Source organism: Vanessa tameamea, chromosome 12, assembly GCF_037043105.1.
Source record: "Vanessa tameamea isolate UH-Manoa-2023 chromosome 12, ilVanTame1 primary haplotype, whole genome shotgun sequence".
Lineage (NCBI taxonomy): Eukaryota > Metazoa > Arthropoda > Insecta > Lepidoptera > Nymphalidae > Vanessa > Vanessa tameamea.
In genome coordinates this window covers 12,486,263-12,508,641 of record NC_087320.1, presented here as the reverse complement: position 1 = coordinate 12,508,641, position 22,379 = coordinate 12,486,263, and the positions used below count along the sequence as shown (strand labels likewise).

The window sequence follows — 22,379 nt, the reverse complement described above, 5'->3', positions numbered from 1 at the left end:
CTGGGATATTTACAGGCTGTTAAATTAACTTATTTTATATTCCACATTTAATAAAATAAACTACTTAAGAATTTGCCTCTAGCTGAAGATCTCGCCGAGGAACTAGTACAGTTACGCATAGCTCAGTTAACAAGTTAGGTACTATATCATTGGCAACTAATGTTCAGTGTGACGGCACCACATAACGGTGACCACTGACCACACGCACACAAATAGCTCATCTGCAAAGTTGCTTTTTAATGTATTCAAAATTTAGGATGTTTAATAAATAGTCAATCGCAATAACTGTATAGCAAAGGGGGAGTCTAGTGTTACGTTAAAGTAACGAACCTGACTCTGAATTACGAAGTTATTTCTTTTAGACTCGTATAGTAGATTGGTATGATGTATTCTTTATTGTTAATAAAGATAAAAATAATAATAATTATTGGAATACCGGCACTTATAGGATGGGGCGACAACGTAACATTAAGTGTTCTATTTACTTGTCTTAAGGACGTATAAAAATAGTCATTTTGATTCGTAGAACTTCGTATCACCGACAGTTATAATACAGACCTCACTTAAATACACAGATTTTTTTTTATTAAAATCTGCCCAGCCCCTGAGGTTCAATGACAAACACACGTTAAGGAGAAGTATACATACATACATATATATATATATATATATATATATATATATATATATATATATATATATATACATATTTAAAAGCCTCCTTGAATAAAGAATATCTTGATGATGATGATTCTCGTACAGAATGCATGTATTTATGATCATTACTTGATATACTTGATGAAAAAGTATTGAGCTTGTTCCAAGTTGTTCTCGCTAGAACATACATTTTGAACTTATGTACTTTAACAATAAACAAATCGACTCACAAGTGCTTGTATAAGCTTAGTTGAATACGTATATTTTAATTTTATATATTTTTTTTAACAAACAGTTTTCGTTTTCTATAAAAATGTTGTGTGCACCGCAGAGCCATGTTACATGATTGCACCGTAAACAGTATGTCACATGACAGTAAATCGGTCGCAGGTGCAGGAAGGAGCGTCGCTACGGTCAGACAATTTCACGCAATGAAACTTACAATACTCTATATTTTCTGTCGTAACACACAATAGTTACATCCATAGAGCTGAGTGTTCTGGAAATGAAATTTGTTTATGAAATCATATCAAACACAAGTTTTTTCGTTTGATGTCGTAATTGATGATAACAAATTGATGTATGAAATAAAATGTCAAATAAAAATGATTGTCATAAATTTATATTTTCTTCTAATTTCTTAATATTAAACAAAAACAAATATTGTTTGGAACATGCAACGATGTACTCCTAAGCGATTTGGGGCACGGTAACCAAGGAACGGCCAGGACATGTAAAGCTTTGAGCAAATTCGTCTGGGTAGGTATCATTCATCAGTTATTCCACCGCCTAACAGCTCTACTTAGTAATGTGATGTTCTGGTTTGAAATATGAGTGAGCCAAGGATATAAGATGTCAGTTCCAAAGTTTGATGGCGCGTTGGCTTTGTTAGGAGTGGTTTATATTTCTTAGAGCACCAATATATATGGATGATGTTAACTTGCCATCAGATGACCTATTTTCCAGCCTACCTACCTAGTTGCCAGCCTGTATTATAAAGCGATATCTTTTGTTTGTTTTGTTCTTCCAGGGTTTTAAGCCGGATCAATGGCTTAAATTCATACGTTCTAACTACTGGACCATCTCAGCTTACAAGTATTATTTATCACATAATATAACAACTAGTATACTTGTAGAATCGATTGTGATTCGGTGAATTGTTTTCGGAGATTTTACCGCAGACGGCAGAATCGGATACTCAATTAAAATTGAACGGTACAGTAAGTCGTAATTTGTAAAACATGTTTTAGTTCTATGTTTATCGTATTCCGTATTAAATTAACTTTTGTAGATTTACTCAAAGGCGCTGCAGGTGTGACAGTGACCATTTTAGAGTGACAGCGGTATCTTATCATATTTTCATTTGAGAATGTACTTACGTATGGAATATAACTATATTTTTACCTGCTAAATATCTCTTGATAAATAACAAATTATTAACTAAAGGACGTTGACGTAAAATCATTAAAATTAGTCTATTATACTAAATTTGGTAAAGTACCATCCTTTCATCACAAATTCTATCGCCAAACATCAATAATCATTTTTGTTGTATTCCGACTATAAGAAGGATGATAGAACCAGTGTAACTACAGGCACAAGACAACATCTCTTTTCCTAAGGTTGATAGACCGTTTATATTGTAAGGAATGGTAAATATTTCTAATGGCGTGAATCAGATGGACAAATCGCCCGACCGCCTAGCGTTTTTATATTAAAAAAAGCCTCATAGATAAGGCATTCACATGTAGGCTGCGGTGGTAATAACTACTCGTAGTATATAAGTTAACAGATGTCCAGGGCGACTATCATCTAATGCGATGATTACGGTGATGCGTCGATCTCGGGCCGGTCCTTCCGGGAGTTATGGACAAAACGATTTGAAATATCTAACAATTTGGAAATCGAAATTTTCACATATTTCCTCATTTTATACTCTATACTATTTAAATGACTCTAAACGTTACACGAGAATCTTATACGATAGTTTGATTCAATCAAGTGAAACTGAATTTTCATATAATTAATTTGTGTTTCTATTTCATCGGTGATGTAGGAAAACGTTAACGTCTTATTGGACATACATACAATTATTATTATAAAATAAAATTAAAAAAAAATCTTATATAAATGTAATATATATAACTTTTCTATAATAAAATCCCATAGACATTTTTAACTTCGCTGTTTCATAATTTTCAATTCTAACCTATTGTGAAAAATACATTGGTAAAGAAGGCATATTATTCGATACAAGATCAGATAAGAGAAAGTTCAGATCAGACAAGATAAGAGAATCTATTTACTTTATACTATTTAAATAGGTACATTATATTATTCATTCCAAATGGAAGGATAGGATTTTTAATAGGAGCGCGTTATGATACCATTTATAGCTACCGTCTATCAGTACCGTTAGCAAAAGTTATCGAGTCATATATTTTTGTATTGTTTTAATTTATGGTCTCAACGAGTACTTGAAGACGAATTGTGCTAAATAAATGAGTTGGGAATATAATTATGAGATAACACATTGGCATTTTGAGTCTTCATCTTTTTTTTAAGATTTAGGTAGGCCGACGAGCATTTGGGCTACCTGGTAGTTAACGGTTGCCAATGCCCACAGACAACGTCGCGGTAAGAAATAGTAACCATTCCTTGCCTCGCAAATGTACCACTAACCTTGGTAACTACAATGGCTCACTCACCCTGCAAACTGGAACCCAACAATATTGAGTAATGCTGTTTGGCGGTAGAATATCTGATGAGTGAGAGGTATCACCCAAACGAGTTTGCACCGAGTAAATCATGTCAAGTTTTGTTTACATTTAGATAAAATAGATTCAATAGCATCATTTTAAGATAATATAGTTGGTATTCGTCAAAGGCCAGGAAATAGCTAGTCTTGTTAATAACGTAAAATAGTATTAACGAATAAATATCATGATGTAAATTTTGCCCGATTGAGCCGAGATGGCCCAGTGGTTACAACATAACATAAACATAACATAATCAGCCTGTAAATTTCCCACTGCTGGGCTAAGGCCTCCTCTCCCGTTGACGAGAAGGTATGGAGCATATTCCACCACGCTGCTCCAATGCGGGTTGGTGGAATACACATGTGGCAGAATTTCGTTGAAATTAGACACATGCAGGTTTCCTCACGATGTTTTCCTTCACCGCCGAGCAGGAGATGAATTATAAACAAATTAAGCACATGTAAATTCAGTGGTGCCTGCCTGGGTTTGAACCCGAAATCATCGGTTAAGATGCACGCGTTCTAACCACTGGGCCATCTCGGCTCGTGCAATACAACGCGTGCATCTTAACCGATGATTTCGGGTTCAAACCTAAGCAAGTACCACTGAATTTTCATGTGCTTAATTTGTGTTTATAATTCATCTCGTGCTCGGCGGTGAAGGAAAACATCGTGACGAAACCTGCATGTGTCTAATTTCAACGAAATTCGGCCACATGTGTATTCCACCAACCCGCATTGGAGCAGCGTGATGGAATATGCTCCATACCTTCTCCTCGAAGGGCGAAAGGCCTTAGCCCAGCAGTGGGAAATTTACAGGCCGTTAATGTTAAATAAAAAATTGTTTATTATTAATAGGAAACGTTGCAAGAAACCTTGGTGTTCCTTCGTTGATATTAAATAATACGTTAGGAAGATCGATCGGTTTTGTAGTAAAAAATCAATTATTTTTGATTACAGCGCTGTGATGCAATAAATTATTATCCTTGCGGTTTTTGTGTATATCGCTGACGCTTGACGGGTTGTGATAGTTGGTTTTCATATTAAACTATTTAGTTCGTCTGTGGAAAGTCAAAAAACCTACGTTTTCAGAATCACAAGGTTGTATCCAAAAGTTTATATTTATTTTTCTACAAAAGATGACATCTTGAACAGCTTTGTCAGAAAAATTTTCCGTAATGCGACTCTACATTATGAACTCAAAGGTTTTTTTTTTTAATTTTATGTATTATAGTTTAAGACTATGCTTTGCTTTTTTAATTTGAGCTCTTCGTTGTTACGGATGACTCTACGAGTACCATATCTATATCAACCGTCATGCATTTGACGTGGTCGAAGAAGTTATGTTCTTCGAGAGGATCGGAGGCGTAGGTCCCAAATCTGAAAATTTTTTAGGCTGTGCTACTTTGGGTTTTTACCCAATTCCAAATATATATTGATAAAACACCAAATTTTACTTGGTGGTAGGGCTTTCTGCAAGCTCGTCTCGGTAGGTACCACCCCCTCATCATATATTCTACCGCCAAGCAACAGTACGTCGTATGGCTGTTTCGTTTTTAAGTATATGTGAGTCAGTGTAATTATAGAAAAAAGGGACGTAGCATTTTAGCTACCATCGTCGGTTGTGTATTGGCGATATAGGGAGTGGTGAACTCTTACATCAGGTGGTTCTTACATCACCTGATGTAAGAATTCAACCGACCGCCAAGCAGCTTTATAAAAAAATGCATAACTTGGATAAAGCCTAAGTTAATTTCTTTAAAATAATATATAATTACGTAAATATATCATACTTATTATAAAATAAACAAAAATTTTGACAAAAAAAACCGACTTCAAAAGAAACAAATTGGAAAACTAGAATTAGAAACAAGTGGAAAATCGCAATCAAAATTGATTGTTTCTGCAGCCATGTCTACCGTCTGGAGTACACTGCGGTAATAAAATTCATGAACTTTTCTCCTGATCCCAGACAGAGAAAAATTAATTCAGATTTACTAATATGTTTCCTGTTGAAGGTTTTGTATGTTTTGGAGGAGATGTATTTTGTGCTCTTATGCTCATGCTGTGTTGTAGACTGCGCCATACCCATAATGGTAAAATCGATCGATAATCAATTTCTTGTGTTAAATATCGGCTAAGTTTCGTTTCACGGTTTGCTTATGTTTAATGTGTTTGTGTTAATGCGGTTGTTCGTATAAAATTTGCTAGGTATATTGTAGCGTTACCTTGGCTGACACCGACTCCAAAAATAACAATAATTGTAACTATATTATTTTTTTATTTAGTTTTGACATTTTTATATAACGAGTTAAAATACGCGGACTAAACAGCACTTGCCAGTCAAGCGGAATATAATTTTTTCAAATTATGTTATGTTTCTAAGCTACTTGAAGCTGATTTACAAAAAATAAATACTTAATAATTTTTATTATATGTTACAATTTTAAAAACAACTTTAGATTTGATGCAACAAAAGATTCGATCGAGTATCATTAATTTGCTCCTCAGAATTGAAGAGTTCGGTTACTTTGTCATGGATCCCATGATCCGAACCTAACCAAACTGACACCAAACTATCTTTGAACTATAAGCTTTCCAATAAAAAAAGAATCTTGACGTGATTGGTTGACGTGATATTGAGTTATTCACCCATTTGTCGCGCACATACTTAATGCAAATTTAAGACTTATATGGTTTTCTTAGGGATACCATCATCAGAACTGGACCAAATTAAAATGGGACCACACGGGAAGCACTAGCTTTCAAATAAGCTTCACCCAGTCAAAAGTTCTGAGTTAACAAACATAAAAAAAAAATACAGACGAATTGATAACCTCCTCCTTTTTGAAGTCGGTTAATTAATGTTTATGCTTCTTGCTTGCTTCGTGCTGCTTGCTTCATCTTATTAATGTTAGTGTTGAACCAAATCAAGAGCCTATTAAAAGTTAAATTCTATTAATTTGCATAATCCAACAGCATTGATGATTGCGCAGAACCGCAAATAAAAATAGAGCAAATTATTTGTAAGAATTATAATTCGTAATGAATGTTGCCAAATATTGAGATGAGGTCACGGATCGCACTTCTCTGTTGAAACGATCGATGTTTGCTTAAATAATCAATTGCAAATCGGTTTGATGTTTCAACCATGTATTTAAACATTCTCCAAATATACGAGTGATCGAAATCATAGAAGAATTATCAAGAACATTTATAAACATAATAACATAATCAGCCTGTAAATTTCCCACTGCTGGGCTAAGGCCTCCTCTCCCGTTGAGGAGAAGGTATGGAGCATATTCCACCACGCTGCTCCAATGCGGGTTGGTGGAATAAACATGTGGCATAATTTCGTTGAAATTACACACATGCAGGTTTCCTCACGATGTTTTCCTTCACCGCCGAGCACGAGATGAATTATAAACACAAATTAAGCACATGAAGATTCAGTGGTGCCTGCCTGGGTTTGAACCCGAAATCATCGGTTAAGATGCACGCGTTCTAACCACTGGGCCATCTCGGCTCTCATTAAGAACATTTGCTATATTTAAATTATATTATCGAAAAAGATTTCTACGAGAAAACTGTTTCTTGTGGAAGTATACGTGTGATGTGGGCATTAAATCCTTTCGAAATTTCTTCTCATTAAAAACATGACATTTAGGCAGATGTGAATTGTACAATTACGTAACGGTTAAGTTCGTTCATTTAGACGTTTACTGCCTTGTATTTTATAAAACCTATAATTATATTTTATCAAGTAACTTGGCACCAAGCATGTATGTAATGCTACGAACTTTTTGACATAAATCTTTCTATCACATATTATTTTTATATTACTTCATTGATTTACACAGTAGGTATCATGGACACTTAAAAGTGTTTTTTTTTAATTGACTTATTTTTATTTTTATATTGTCCTTATCTGACAAAATATGTTCCTTGAAAAAATTTTGTAGAAAATATCCACAGTAGCTTTGGAATTCAAAACAAAAAATGCAGCCCATTTTTTATTTCAGAATTCACGGTATGTCCTTATTAAAATGTGTTATAGACACATATACATTCACAAAATAACATGAAGTATTTAAGTCAATAATTATTATAAAGATGACAAAAATCGTAGACTCAGTATTTGTTGATCTTTACATAAGATATGTAAATTTAATCGCATTCATTATTTAATTGGTGAAAAAAAATATCTGAGGTTCGAACCAATTTTGTTTGATTGATTGATTGAATTCTTCATTTTGAGTTCAAATTATCTATTACGGAAAATCCTTCAGCTCTTGAACAGTTTTCCGAAGACTTCAATCAAGTACTGAGAGCTTACTCAATTAACCTACAAGGGTATAACCCATAATAATTAGCTATTGTTAAAAGTAGTGTCGTCTCTTTCTTTCTCTGAAGGAATCATTGAAAGTAAAATTTTGAAAGCGACAATAAAATATAATTACGTAATATATATTGTCGCATATTTGATAATCTTGATAAATTATCACAAAGATGGAAATAATAACAAAGCGCCCGCTGTTCTTGCGTAAGCTGACATAACCTGTGACCCGGCCTGCGAAAGTGAGAACGGAATCGCCAAAAACCGGAACTATGCAAATGCCGCTTAAAGATAACATCATTGTATAAAGACGTTCACATTAGTGTGTGAAATTGTATTGTGAATTAATAAAGCATCCATTACTGAGTTAGTTCGATGATAACTTTGAATAGAGATTAAGATGAAGCAATGAATGTTATTGCAGTTGTTTTTTTTACAATGTTATTTTAATAACCGGTTATTAAAATAAGTCTTTAATGACGCGAATTTTTCTAGTAAAAAAATGACTAGCTTCACTGAACTTAATCCATAATAATTATTATAATATGTTTACAAAACAATATTTAGTTTTATATAATGTACAGTAAATCCATTCAAATGATATATATAACAACTTTTAAAAACCATTTAAGATATTTAAGCATAAATGTTTAGAGTTATTTAACACAAAATGCTTAAATTTGACTAATTATAACATTCTTAACATTCTCTCATTTGCTTAACGTTGTTCAAGTCGTGTACGTTTAGTAGCGAGTATATTATTACATCGCGTACTTACATAAATATCGGGGTTACGCTACACTTATACAAACGCATGAATCAACAACATTGCTCAAAACTATGTAATAAACTGAAATGATGATTCTGTTTTTTTGTTATTTATAACCTATCCGACATTTGGATAAAGCTAAGGAGATTTTGAGGTTATTTTCAAACTTACTCTTGATTAGCTGTGCCCGCGACTTCGTGCGCATTTGAATTTAGCAACGTCTCGTCAAAATCGTTCCAGCCGTTCCAGAGATTAGCCGGCACAAACAGACGGACAAAACGTAAACTGCTTTTGAATAAATGCTATTTTGGTTTATGTACCGTGTATATACATAGGTATTTAGTAAAAAGCGGTTATTTAAGATAACAAATAGACACTCCAATTTTATTATATGTGTAGATTATACAGATTGGAAAGACATATAAAACATACTTTCACTTTATATTAGCAAGAATTCCCATGATGTTTTTCTCGGTTGTATTTGAACTCGATATCTTCGCATATTCTATCCACTGAGCTATAACGGCACTATAATTTATTTTATGCTAACGTTGCGTGGACATCATTTAAATAAATAAATAAATATTGGGCAACATCACATACATTACTCTGATCCAGATGTAAGTAGCTAAAGCACTTGTGTTATGGAAAATCAGAAGTAACGACGGTACCACAAATACCCAGACCCAAGACAACAGAAAATTAATGAACATTTTCTACATCAACTCGGCCGGGAATCGAACCTGGGACCTCAGAGTAGCATACCGTTAGTTAATATGTTATTGCTAGTATAATTTATTCTTGCTCAACATAAATAATAGGACAATTTGAAGTGTTTTGAAATGAACAGTTAGAACTATTCTGAAAGGACAAATAAAACTCGACGTAGAACTAGACTGTCAGAAAGTAATATTCGACATTTGCTCGTGGCCTTACTTTTAATCTCGTTATTTAATTTACACACATTTAAACCTCCTTGAACAAAGTAGGAGGTTCTCATTTGTCTGGATATATATTATATGACATACAACATCTTTATCATCTTTGTAGTTTCACCTCAGAATTTGCGATACCCGGGTATAAACTCGTACAGACTTTTATTTTCATAGTCTCTAACTTGTTAACCTACATATGGTAGAGCATCCGATTGCCCTTAACTAAGTTCAAAGGAAATATATATCCATCGATTACAAATATCTCGTTTCCTGTTTACGCTTGTATACATTATTAATATTGTAGAGGATAAAATTATCCACAACTTTTGTTTTTAACATTTTTTATACCTTCCATAGTTCTCGGTATAGATGACAGAGAGCACGCTGTGTTTAACTATCTAGAGGATAATTTAAGTTCAACTGATAGTCCCGATCAAAAACACGTCACATACAAATTTCGCCACAGACAAAAAATACTAATAAATATATATATATATATTTTTACATTTTACATTATAATTAACACATTTTTTTTTCATTGATAAATCTCTATCTATTCAATTATAACACTTATAACAAATTGATGTAATTAAGAAATGATTATTTTCGTTGTGCCCAATACGTCAAGTTAACAAAAGTAATACCTGTGCAGTTATCTAATATTCCACTTACAAGTGGAATCAGCAGCTAACCAACATTTTAATATCTGTAAAATGGCAATGCATTCTTGCTACAATTTAAAAAACAACTCAACACGATCAAGATGTTTATAAACTTAAAATTATGATTTGTACAAATTTAATTAACTCGTTTGTCGTAATTATGCATAATACATTGTGATACCAATCAATTCATAAACAAGTTTTAAAAAAATGTCCGTAATAGATTTTAATTGTTGTAAAATCTCTCTTTTAGCAGATATAATCTGCTATTTACATGACCATTGTTATTTCTAGAACGAATCATTTTTTTTAATTAACCTTTTTTTTACAAGTCACTCGCTAGTTGGCATTATATAAAACGAAACCTATAAATTGACGTTGGATTCAATATGTTATATAAGACGAATATTTAATATATGGAGTACACGTTACATTAATATACTTGGACTTGGCTGTATGTGAAAGAAAATACGTATTTGGTTATGATATTATATCAATGCCAATACCCAAAAACTTAATTTTTTTATTAACTTACAAAGTAAAAGTCATCTTTCAATAAAGGCATTTTACTTAATTTTTGTGTAAGTAGCAAATAGTCGAGTCACCCAGTAGTTAGAACACGTGAACCTATATCGAAGATTACGTTCGATTTCGAGTAAGCACTGCTGAATTATCTCTAGTTCAATTTTCAATTCTCTCATGCGAAAACATCACATCGTGAGACACAGCTACGCAGCATGCGCGATCAGAAAAGCAAGACAACTAACTTTTAGACGATTAGTATACTTTAGATTCTTTCATAGTAATATGTCTTATGGAATTTCTCTTTAGGGTATGCTAAAAATACTGGAAAAAAGAGCTGTCCGGTCTATTTATAATCTTGGAGCCCGAGACTCCTTTCGGGGTGATTTTAATAAAGTGAGTATACGTACAGTTACTTCACAACATGTTCACAACAATATTATGTATATTCATAAGAATATAGATCTTTTTGAAATAACGGTTACTATCATTTTATATACATGAAGAGGAACATAATAGACAATAGTGAATAATATCATATGTATGTTAGATATTTATGTTAGAGACTCCCTTAAAGTGATGAGGAAGTATATTTATACTTACAAACACAATTTGCTACTCATTTTTTATAAGCGGTTGAACACGTCATAATCTAAACTTTTCCTATTATAAAATAGCTTAACTAATATCATTGACATTTGATTCAACGCGATACTAGAAAACTGAAACCCGTTTGACGAGTTAAAAGTGAAACAGTAGGATCAGATGACCTTTATTACTATGTTTATATCATTCAATACGATAGAAATTACATCATAATATTATGAAAATTTTAGTTAATTTATGTTTATTTAGAAGGAAGGAAGACGAGGAACTGTATTACGTGACCGAGAATTACTTCCGTCCAATGAAGTAGCGTCGCTAGAGTCATTAGTAATTCCGTCGACCGATATTTTATTAATAATAATTGGATTAAATTTCTAATTTATATAATGATGATAAAGTTTGTAGTTCAGTTTGTCAGCCTGTCTGGTTTGGTATTCGATTTATCACATATTCTGCCTCAAATCAATATAATCAAATAATTAGGTAATAACTATAAATATTTGAAATGATGTTGGAAAAATCTAAATTCTAATCATTTAAGACTAAAGCACTTTTGAATTTCCGTGAAATAAATATAACGCCACCGTTGTTTCAGAATGTACATTTTACCGAGAGGAACCGGTGAACATATCATTGGTAGTAAAATAATGTTGTATGTTTGTGTGTATTAATATATACGTAGGTGAAAAATATTTATTATAACATTTTAGTGTAATTCCACATGCAAACAAATTTTTGGTGTAACTTTTTATTATCTTAATATTGTGAACGGAAATATGCACAACGTTAAATTTCAATCAGCCTTTTTATAATGAAAACAAAGTCGACGTAGAATTCTAAATTCAAATCAAGATTAGCATAACGAATGTTGAAGATTACTCAAATCGTTTCTATAGAAATTTTACCAAAACACATGTCGTGATGCGAACCAGAGCGTAAGCGGGTTGTGTCGGTCGTGACCACGAGTCAGAACTTTCACACGATCGCGAAAGGTTATTTGTAAAATTACAAAAAATAATAGCACATTCGGAAATACGTTTGGTGTTGAATATTGTAAATTCATTTAACATGCCAAAAGTTATTGTTTTAGTGCCTGTGAGCCATTTATTGTAGAAGATGAAGTATTAACCTTTCAGTCGTTTATCGTATAATATATTAATTGAAGTTGTTACTAGTAAGTGGTGACAATGATTGCACTTTTAGACATAGAGAATGGAATGCCTAATTCCAAACCTAAAGAGGCAACTTTTACCTAACACTGATATATTTAAATTCTGTCTATTTTCTTTAATGTTATTATGTAATAAATGTTATAATTTATGTTCATAAATTATTGATTATTAAATAATATTAGCAATAAACGGAAATATACAGCACCATGCTCGTCGTTCCTTTAAGTTTAAAAGAGCTTTTTATATTAATACTTTAATGTTTATGATCAAGATTGTATTGTGTTTATTTATTATTTGCGTTGTTTTGTTTCTCTAGTGCCATATATATGTTACAAATACACGTGATGTGTTTGGTATATAAAATAGCCCCAATAAATATATAAATATAGTATATTTTGTTTTAACGTTAACATATTTCCGTTTTCAAATAAAATAAAAATGAGTATTTATGTTATTTTAATTGTTTGTTCTACAGAAGTTCGCAATAAGAAATGACCACCATATCTGATACGTAAGCAGATGCAACGGACACTGTCGGCGCACGCGCAGTCGCACCGGGACCCGCAGAGGTGCGCACGCCACGCGCTCTATGTAGTTAGCGAATTTGACGCTTTCTTGGAAGAAACTTGATGTCAAATTTTGTGAAGCGTGCTCAGTGTTTGTGTGTGGATTTATTTATATTTGGTAAGTTTCAAAATTATTAATTTTGATAAGTAAAGCTATGATTTAAGTAGTTTTATAATTAGTATTTAGCAATATAACAAAAAAAAATTACTGTGTTTCGATAGTTTCAAAATTTCTCCAATCTTTAAAATTTTATTACTCAATTAATATTCTGAAAAAAAAAATCTGCAATCCACTGATAGCTACAAAGTCAGGGCCTACCCTTGTTTATGGTTGTTAAAGTGTGACTTATAACGTTGCAGATATTTGTATACCGTCAGTATCAAGTATCAGTATTTAAAATTTTGTTGTAAAACTTTTAAAACTCCCAGTCCAAAATGAAAATCTTGAATGAGTTTTTTTTTTTAATTCGTCTCTACCTTATCTAATAGAGACAGACGACTGCGTGAATTTTTCTCTACCCGTTCAGGATATACGACAACCCAAGTTTTTATGTATCCACTACCGTCTATTGACATTTGCTTTGATATCGTCGCGCTAAAACTTAACCAGGCAAACCAATTCTACAACGATTAGCAGATTTTCTAATCAAAGAAATGGATCTCAATACAGTTATTCAATATTCACCAACCAAACATTTTCCCATCTTTATTTCTTGACTGTAATTTTGCCGCTACTCTTTTTAAATTATTATATTATACTAAGTCCAGTATCAAAATTTAAGAATACTTGTATTACCATTTCTTTCAATTGACCATCAATTTTACATGATCAAGAATTTGCATTATTTTATAATCGTTTTTAAGATCTTCAATATCTGGTATAGAAAGAATATTAAGATGAAAGAATTAATATTGCAATCAGAACTTTTTTTTTGTGTATCGTTGTCCTCTATTTTAAGGTGAGAAACCTGCGAAGAGGCCTTCCATAAAAGAAATACGCACGTTCTTTGTTTTTCCTAATATTACCTTAAGCCGGGACGAGTAGCTATATAATATGTTTAAAATAGAATACTATACATATAAACTATCAATATAATTTGAAAGCTAAACTTCGCTGTTAAACTTGATTGTCGTTAAATATAAATTTTCTATTCTATAATTTAAATATATTTTCAATATAATTTTATGAGACAATTAGAGCTGTATAAAGAATAACTTTTATTGACTTTCTTTTCCAATTGTAAACGTGATATATTATTTTAATAAAATATACTTTCATATAACACAACTAGCCATCCGTATACTTGAATAATACATTATAGAAACGATAAAAAAATCATATAAATATTTACTGTTTTTCTTGTAAAAAATGCATAGCGGATGTTTTGCACGGTCGTGTCTCTTTCTAACGCGATTGATTTAATATGAAAGAAGAAGACAGCACTAACTTATTATTCCCTAGTTAAAGGTAAAGCCGTAAATTAATGTAAAATATGCAAAATATATAAATATTTAACATCTTTCTATACATTTATTAACCTTCTGTACGTGTGCATATAAGTTAATTTCTCCTAAACGACTGGATCAATTTTCATGATTTTTTTGTGTGAATTTGATTGAGTCCTTGATGGCTTAGATAGGACCGGACTAAGTCACGTCGGGCAGTTAGTTTATCTTTATAAATAAATGAGGAGTATTTTTTTTTCTATTGTTTAATGGAAATAACCAAACCAACATACTGTTAGATGCAGCGCGAATCGATTTTAATATATAAGATATGACAAACAACTTTTGCCGATGGTTTCGCTTGTTATATATATATATGTTATTTTGGTTATTTTTATATCTAGACTATGTCTTGGTTTAGTTATTTGTCTAGACAATCTAGGATATATTCATATATTTAACGAAACAAACCGAGATACATGGATAACTTTTAAGTGGTCGCACATACAATATTTACATATTAAAAAGATTTATATATAATCATTAACCTATAATAAATACAGTTCAAAACCAGTTACATATATTAAGAACTTAGCTCGCGTCAAAAATCTAGGTTTATCACTTTTTTGTAATCATAACGGCATTACATAGTATTAACGCACATATAAATATTATAATACTATAGTAGTTTTTCGTTTTGCGTTTGTATTTTGCTTTTTAAATAAAACTGGAATATATGATGTTAAGTAAGCCGTGAGCGATGGGCAACCTGATGGTAAGTGGTCACCACTGCTCATAGACATTAGTGCTTTAAGAAATATTAACCATTTGTTTTCGCACCAATGCGCCACCAACCCTGGGAGCTATGATGTTATGTCCCTTGTGCTTGCAGTTACATTAAATCGTTCACCTTTCAAACTGTAACACAACAGTTAGCCGTAGGATATCTGATATGTGTGTGATACCTACCTGCACAAATCGTACGACTAAGTCTGTAACAATCCATTCAAAATCGAAATATATTCCTTTATATATTTGTATTTCAACCGTCTAGGCTGTTTGAAAATCGAATCAGATTTTATTACTTTTTAATTCTAGAATATCTTTACATATTTTATTATTTTTAAAATGTGACGTAGTATATTGTGAATATTATATAAAATTTATAACAAAAATATGTACATATATAAGTTTTTTATATTTATTTTATTATTATGTATTTATCTTTTATATATATTCATATAATAATTAATTATTTATCAAGCTATGTATTGACACGAGTCAACGACTAATGAATAATTAATGTTATTTTTAATTGTCTCTGCATAAATTATGTATAACAAAACTGTTATAAAATCTTGTCTAGACTACTAAAAAAATTCTATTAATCATTGACATAATATCGATTCAGAAATAATGATTATAGTTGTGCAAACCGTTTTACTTGAATCTGGATATATGTAATATACTACCAAGTAAGTAGATTAATTTTAATAAAACATAACCTTGTATCCTATACAATATATTATTATAACATACAAAATAAATAATATTTACTTTCTTAACAAATGAAAGTCAATATCCAGGATATCATTAATGTTTATTGAAATAACGTAAATGTGGACAAGTAAAGAACAATTTCCAGCAGCTAAAGATGTAAGTATAGAAATAATTTTTTTTTTATTCAAACAAGCCCATAAGAGTAGCAAAGTTAGTTTTAAAAATAAATGTAGAGCATAAAATGGTGTACAAGAAATGTTCTCTGTCTGGGTATTCTTTCATAACTAGCGGTAATATATTAGAGAGATTTAAACCACCACGTGACCATGTGACGACCCACTCATCTTATATTCTAACTCCAAACACCAATTCTTAGTATTGTTGTGTTCTGGTTTAAAGGGTGAGTTAATGACATAGCATCTTAGTTCTCAACATTGTTGAGGCATTGGTGCTATGAGGATTTATTAATATTTACATTAGCTAAGCTCATACTGATGACCACTTACTATCAAATGGCCCATTTGTTAGTCCACCACCTTACCTTTTTACTGTCTCTACATTTTGTTCTTGCATAAAAAATAATCAATTTTATAAAACTCTACAATAAATTCGTACTAACTTTCAAAGCATATCAAATTGCAAATATAAAATAAAAATAACATCAGCACATTTTTTTATATAAGCGCAGACTATAAATAGTCCGAGAATCAAATCAATCATTAATTATAATATCATTAATGAAAATGCAACCTGTTACCGTATTTTCTAGTATTTATTAACACAATACGTATACATATTTATAACAGTATATATAGAAATATCGCAATGTAAGTCTGACTTGCAAATTGGACAATCTTTTCCGCTTCGAATTATTCAATAATTGTAATCGTAATACACTTCGTAACAAGCGATACGATTAGTAAATAAATAAGAATGATTTCACTCTACATCGTATTATAAGGAAGACTGTGTACGAAAATATTACCACGAAGATGATATTATTATTTTTTCCGGTTTAACATTTTTACGATTTGATCAGATTTCTTCCGGGCAGCTTATCAAATAGTGAAGCTCTGTAATGATGGTTTCTGGTATCAAGGGTAATTGAGTGAGTGCAGGTACAGAGAAACATAACATTTTAGTTCCCATGATCGGTGGCGCTTTGACGATGTCAGAAGTATATGTTACTTCGTCCGTGTATTTTCGATGATTTTAATGAATGTTATGCAATCTTAAAATTAATTTAGTATAATAAAAGAATAATTTTAAATTCGTACTTATATATTTTTTAATGCATCATCACTATAATTATCCTATTAGTATTGAAATGTAATCGAAACAAAAACATTAACGCGAGTATCATAAATGACTCGACAAACTTTGAACTCATTCAGATGAAGAATGAACGAATAAAATGTAAAAAAAATAATAATAAACATTTTTTTTTACAACTTATGAAAAAAACTATGAGAGAGATTTTCATGATGTGCATACAGGTTGGTATGAAAAGTACATTATAAGGTTGCTCGCTAAACTGCGAATTAAGTCTCAAGTCGCTTAAAATAGACAACTTCATATCTTGTCATAATATTTTATATTCCTTTATAATATTACAAAAATTATGAATGTTTAAATTAGTGAGGGGGTATTAGAGCCGTGGTGAAGAAAGAAGAATATACATTAGTATATACAATAATTAATATTACAATAAATGTGATTATTGTTTTGCATGTATTTAAAATATTTTTTTATTTAATTATTTATATTTAAATTTGTATATCTTGCTATATTATTAATTGCTAAATCCAAGCTTTTATATCAACTCCTGTAATTGTACCACTATTGGGCTAAAATTTTTTTATTTTTTTAATTGAGGATAATAATTATTTCTCTACACTGCTCTAATTCGCTTTGGCGACACATACATAAAGAATTATAAACAAAAAATAAGCGGTACTTCCCGGTTAGGACACACAGTCGGCGGTTGAGAGTCACACGTTCTAACTACTGGACTAACTCGGTCCATATAATCTATATAATCTTGTGTAGAGATAGCCTTTTAATTTTTCAATACAAGTTCTAAGTTTACCAAGAAGCAACGTACGAATGATATCATACTTATTTATGTACGCATATTATGTTAACATATAATAGCGTGTGAATCTGCGGGAAGTTACTAGTTGTAACGCAGATCAATGAACCGTTCCGTTATCGGTAATGCATTCGATGTTAGAAAGCGCTTTGACTGCAAACTGCAACCGACGTGTCATTACATATTATTCTAAAAATACTAATAAATATAATAACTTATACTGATAAATATTGAGACGTATTTTATAACGACTATATAAAAGCACTAAAGCATTTTAAATAAAACTATACCAGACGAAGCAAACATTTTGTATAATTAAACTATTGTTGAACTGCGCCGCTTCCAATTTAAACTTTTGTCGTGACGTTGAATTTCATATTTTTATCCAATAATGTTTAGAATTTATCATAGCTGTAAATACACTTGTAAGTTTTGGTTTTGAACAGCTTAGCGAGGAACATATAATTCATTCCAATGCCCAATATACGTCAATAAAAAAGTTACTCTGTATCTGTTCTGTTTTTCGTTGGGGAGAGACAGTGTATATACCTAGCTCGGATGTGATTAGATCCCATGGTTGTTGGCGCATTGACGTTATAAGGAGTTATTTGTACTTCTCGCAGTATATAAGTGAGAAGGTAGTCCATCCAACGGTTGCTTGTTAATTTGCTAGACTTGCTTTTGCAAATTTACAAAGTTAACAAATGTTTGTAGTAAGATCAATTTTATTCATTGATAAAGAAGGCATATTATTCGATACAAGATTATATTAATGATAAAAAAGCATGGAGTTAATTCTTGTTGACTTCCAGGCGGGAGACATAACGTACATATAATATAATTGTATTTGTCTAACATGACTGTATTTTTAGATATTGAAAAAGAGTAACTACTGAGTTTCTTGCCGGTTCTTCTCGGTAGAATCTACATTCCGAACCGGTGGTAGCTTAAGTTTAAATAGTTTGTTAAATGACGATTCAAAGTTGCTTGGAAGAGCCTACTTGAATAAAGTATGAAGTAAGTATTTTGATTCTGATTTTTGATTCAAGATATGTAAATAAAATTGTATCACGTTGAGAATTTTTTCTCGAGACTTTTTCTTTCGATATAATCTATAATCCGACATTTTACTTCATTCATTTTAGTTTGATTCAAGAGTGATTTTAGGAGTCTCCTTAAATAATGTATGAATTGATTTGATAAGCATTTCTAAAATAAAAACTTGCCTTAAATTTGATAATCGTACAACTATTGATTTTTTACGTACGTTATAATATAATTCGCTATTACGACAACAACGATTTGAGATTAATGTAATTTCAAAGCATTAGCCATTTGTCATGTTGTCTAACTTTGATCATGTAATACATGAAATAATTATGTCCTTTCAAAATGTGGTACATTCCATGAACGAATTTGATAATCGCTAATTAACTTGTCCGTCGGTAAACGTTTCTGATATCTTACTTTAGACTATCCTAGATAGGTAACCTGACGTTAGATACTATTCTTTGACTAGTGTACACGAGACAACTGTATTATATTACTTTATTAAAAGAAATAAGCGCCAAAATATTCTTATTAATTTCTGTATATTACTTAACTGACTTATAAAATTAGACTAACAAAATTGGTTTACTTTGAAACAACATTTCTCTTCTTCAGCAAACAAATCTAGGAAGTAGAAAACTTCGCAACATAAAATCATTCTTATTCAGACTTTAAATGTACTACAGAAAATTATAATACTCGCGCGCTACAAAGGATCATTACACGCAGTTGCCCGAGGGAGGCGGCGGCGTGTAACGGGTTTGATTCCCGTTACACGTTTATCTGCCACGGTTCATTGGGGTGCTTAATTATTTCGATCCGCTTACGTAGCTACGTTTTCATATTGAATACGAATAAAATATAAATATATTACATAATATTCTAAATTGAAATGATAAACACCATTTCATTTTATTATGCAAGTAATTTATAAAAAAACGATTTATAACCAAATGTAAGTCATCTAGATTAACATAAATCATAGAAATGGATTTACAGAAATTATAGTAAGAATTGTAAAAAACTTGGGTATTTCACAATTTGACACAATTTTCCAAAGCAATTTAATTAAAGATTTTTCAAAATCTGCTCTATCGTTTTCAATTAAACTTAGTATTTAATATTATTCAATGATAAATCGATCTAGATAATATGTAGATCATGTAATGATCATGTGAGTTAATCGCCTTGATCACAATTCATATTTAATTTTATATGCTATGTTTACAATAAGTTATGTATGTAGTTCTTTTTATATAAATGACTCTAACATAATACATAATAGTCTTATTATCATTAAGTGTCCAATCACCAAATCGGCTATTAAGGGTTGCATTATATTGATAAGTAAATACATAATATACTTCATAGTCGATATTTTCAACAATAATAATATATTTGTCGAAATACTACAGTCGAAAAGACAATCAAATCTGACTCATCACCTTATCTTAAAGTCTTGTCTAGCGTTCCGCAATTATTATTTAATAATTAATGAATAACTGATCATTTATACTAAGGTTTTGGTACTGACGTGCTCTCATTTTTAATTTAGGATCTATAAATATTGTAATGATTGTAGACCGTCATATGATCAATATATAATTTATCCAATCATGAAATTTATATTATATGTATAATATTATTGTTACATTTTTATAATGTAAAGTTTAAACTGATAAATTAAAAAATGCGTTTTTCTCTTTTTTGCAGATTACCAGTAGAACCATTTAATGAAGACTTCCCAATGGATTATAGTGTTGTGTTGTGTGAAGTGGATGCGAGCGCGTTGAAATCTAATGTACTATGACGATGTGCGCTAGAGTTGTTTTAGTGCTATTCGCACTTGTTGAGACGGCGATATGTGAGTATAATATAATATTTTTCTTATGTATTTAATATGAATTTAAATGAAATCACGACAATTTTATAAAGCATACATGTTGCCTCACGTAGATCCTTCCACACAGTATGAGAGGAGTCTTAATAAAAAAACCATTGGAGCTACAAAATCTATATAAACTCTCTTTATCCCGATTTAACCTCTCCACAAAAATGTTAAACCAAGCAACACAAAGTTTCACTTGTAATAATAATTAAGATAATTAGTTTAAAACTTACTTAATAGCATTATTAAATAACTGCAGACCGCGTACTGACTGTCCTTAATGTTACAAGTCTATTAAAAGAGTTAATTATGGCCAGGGGTTCACAAGATCAACTTTCCAACTTTCTCTGGCGGAACTTATTTGTGGAAAAATGAACGATTCGTTTCGAGATCATCTATCCTTTGTTTTGTTGATAAAGTTTTATTTTAATTATTACGTGTCACGGAATTCCGACATGATAATTGAATCAAAGCGAATACAATGTTCTTTTCTTTAATTTAATTAAAGTATTATTTACGCAATAAAATATAAAGACTTGATATGTTTCAATAATAAATATCATATTACTGATAGTACTCAAAATCGAACGTTAAAATATTTAAGATTTTGTTTTTTTATTAAAAAAATGAGTTGTGGCCTTTTTTGCTTTGATAAGTATATAAAGAAATATATAATTTTTAATATTATGTTCCGTCTTAATACTGTCTCCATGGTTAATACCTAACCGTAAAATCCGATCTTACGATCGATAAATATTATTGTGCTGCTTAGGATTTATAAAATTAGCATTGATACACTTCCGTGCGTTGTAAGGTATACGAAGCTTTTGTCCCGATTTCTCTTCGTATCAAGTTAAAGAGTGCATTTGTATTGGCAAACAATTTTGTATTATAATATACCTGCAATCATTTCAATATCGAGATAGGCAGCTATAACTAGACGTTTATTGCGTTCATTTTGTAATGAATGTGTCTTTTATATATATATATATATAATATATTTAAATGTATTTTAAATCATTTTTATGTCGTATCTGTCCTGCAATCTATAAATTGTATATGTACTCATGTGCAGCCGGTACGGGCACGAGTATATTTATAATTTAAAGTTGATTCGGGCGAAACCGCGAAAAACAGCTAGATAAAAAGTTCTATCATACTGAAGATGATGAGAAAACTCACAATAATCCCAAGCTCCCTTGTTACAAGCGAGTCATCTAGCGACACAGATCTGCATTATGTGGAGCGAAGAGATCCAATCTCGTAATGTCTGGGACGTGCGTCGTAAGCACTGTGACCATAGTAGGTTAATTTGAACTAACTTTGTACACATGTTATAACTGGTTCTTGGAAAATTATATTAACTTAATGCTGGTAGTCACTGCGGCCAACGGTTCATCACCAGTTGGGATGTATAACG

At 31.2% G+C, this 22,379-nt stretch overlaps 1 protein-coding gene across 6 annotated transcripts in view; it reads left to right on the top strand.

Annotated features, from left to right (window-relative positions):
• Positions 1 to 22,379, top strand: part of LOC113402342 (cadherin-89D) — a 113,904-nt gene that overhangs the window by 55,345 nt on the left and 36,180 nt on the right. For 5 of the 6 annotated variants that reach the window (XM_026642563.2, XM_026642562.2, XM_026642561.2 and 2 more), the window contains exons 1-2: positions 12,968 to 13,101; positions 20,785 to 20,935. In XM_026642563.2, the coding sequence (XP_026498348.2) occupies positions 20,878 to 20,935 (58 nt within the window). In that variant the 5' untranslated portion in view covers positions 12,968 to 13,101; positions 20,785 to 20,877. Of the gene's footprint in view, positions 1 to 12,967; positions 13,102 to 20,783; positions 20,936 to 22,379 lie in introns of those variants that run through there. The other variant, XM_064216341.1, reaches the window with a different exon arrangement.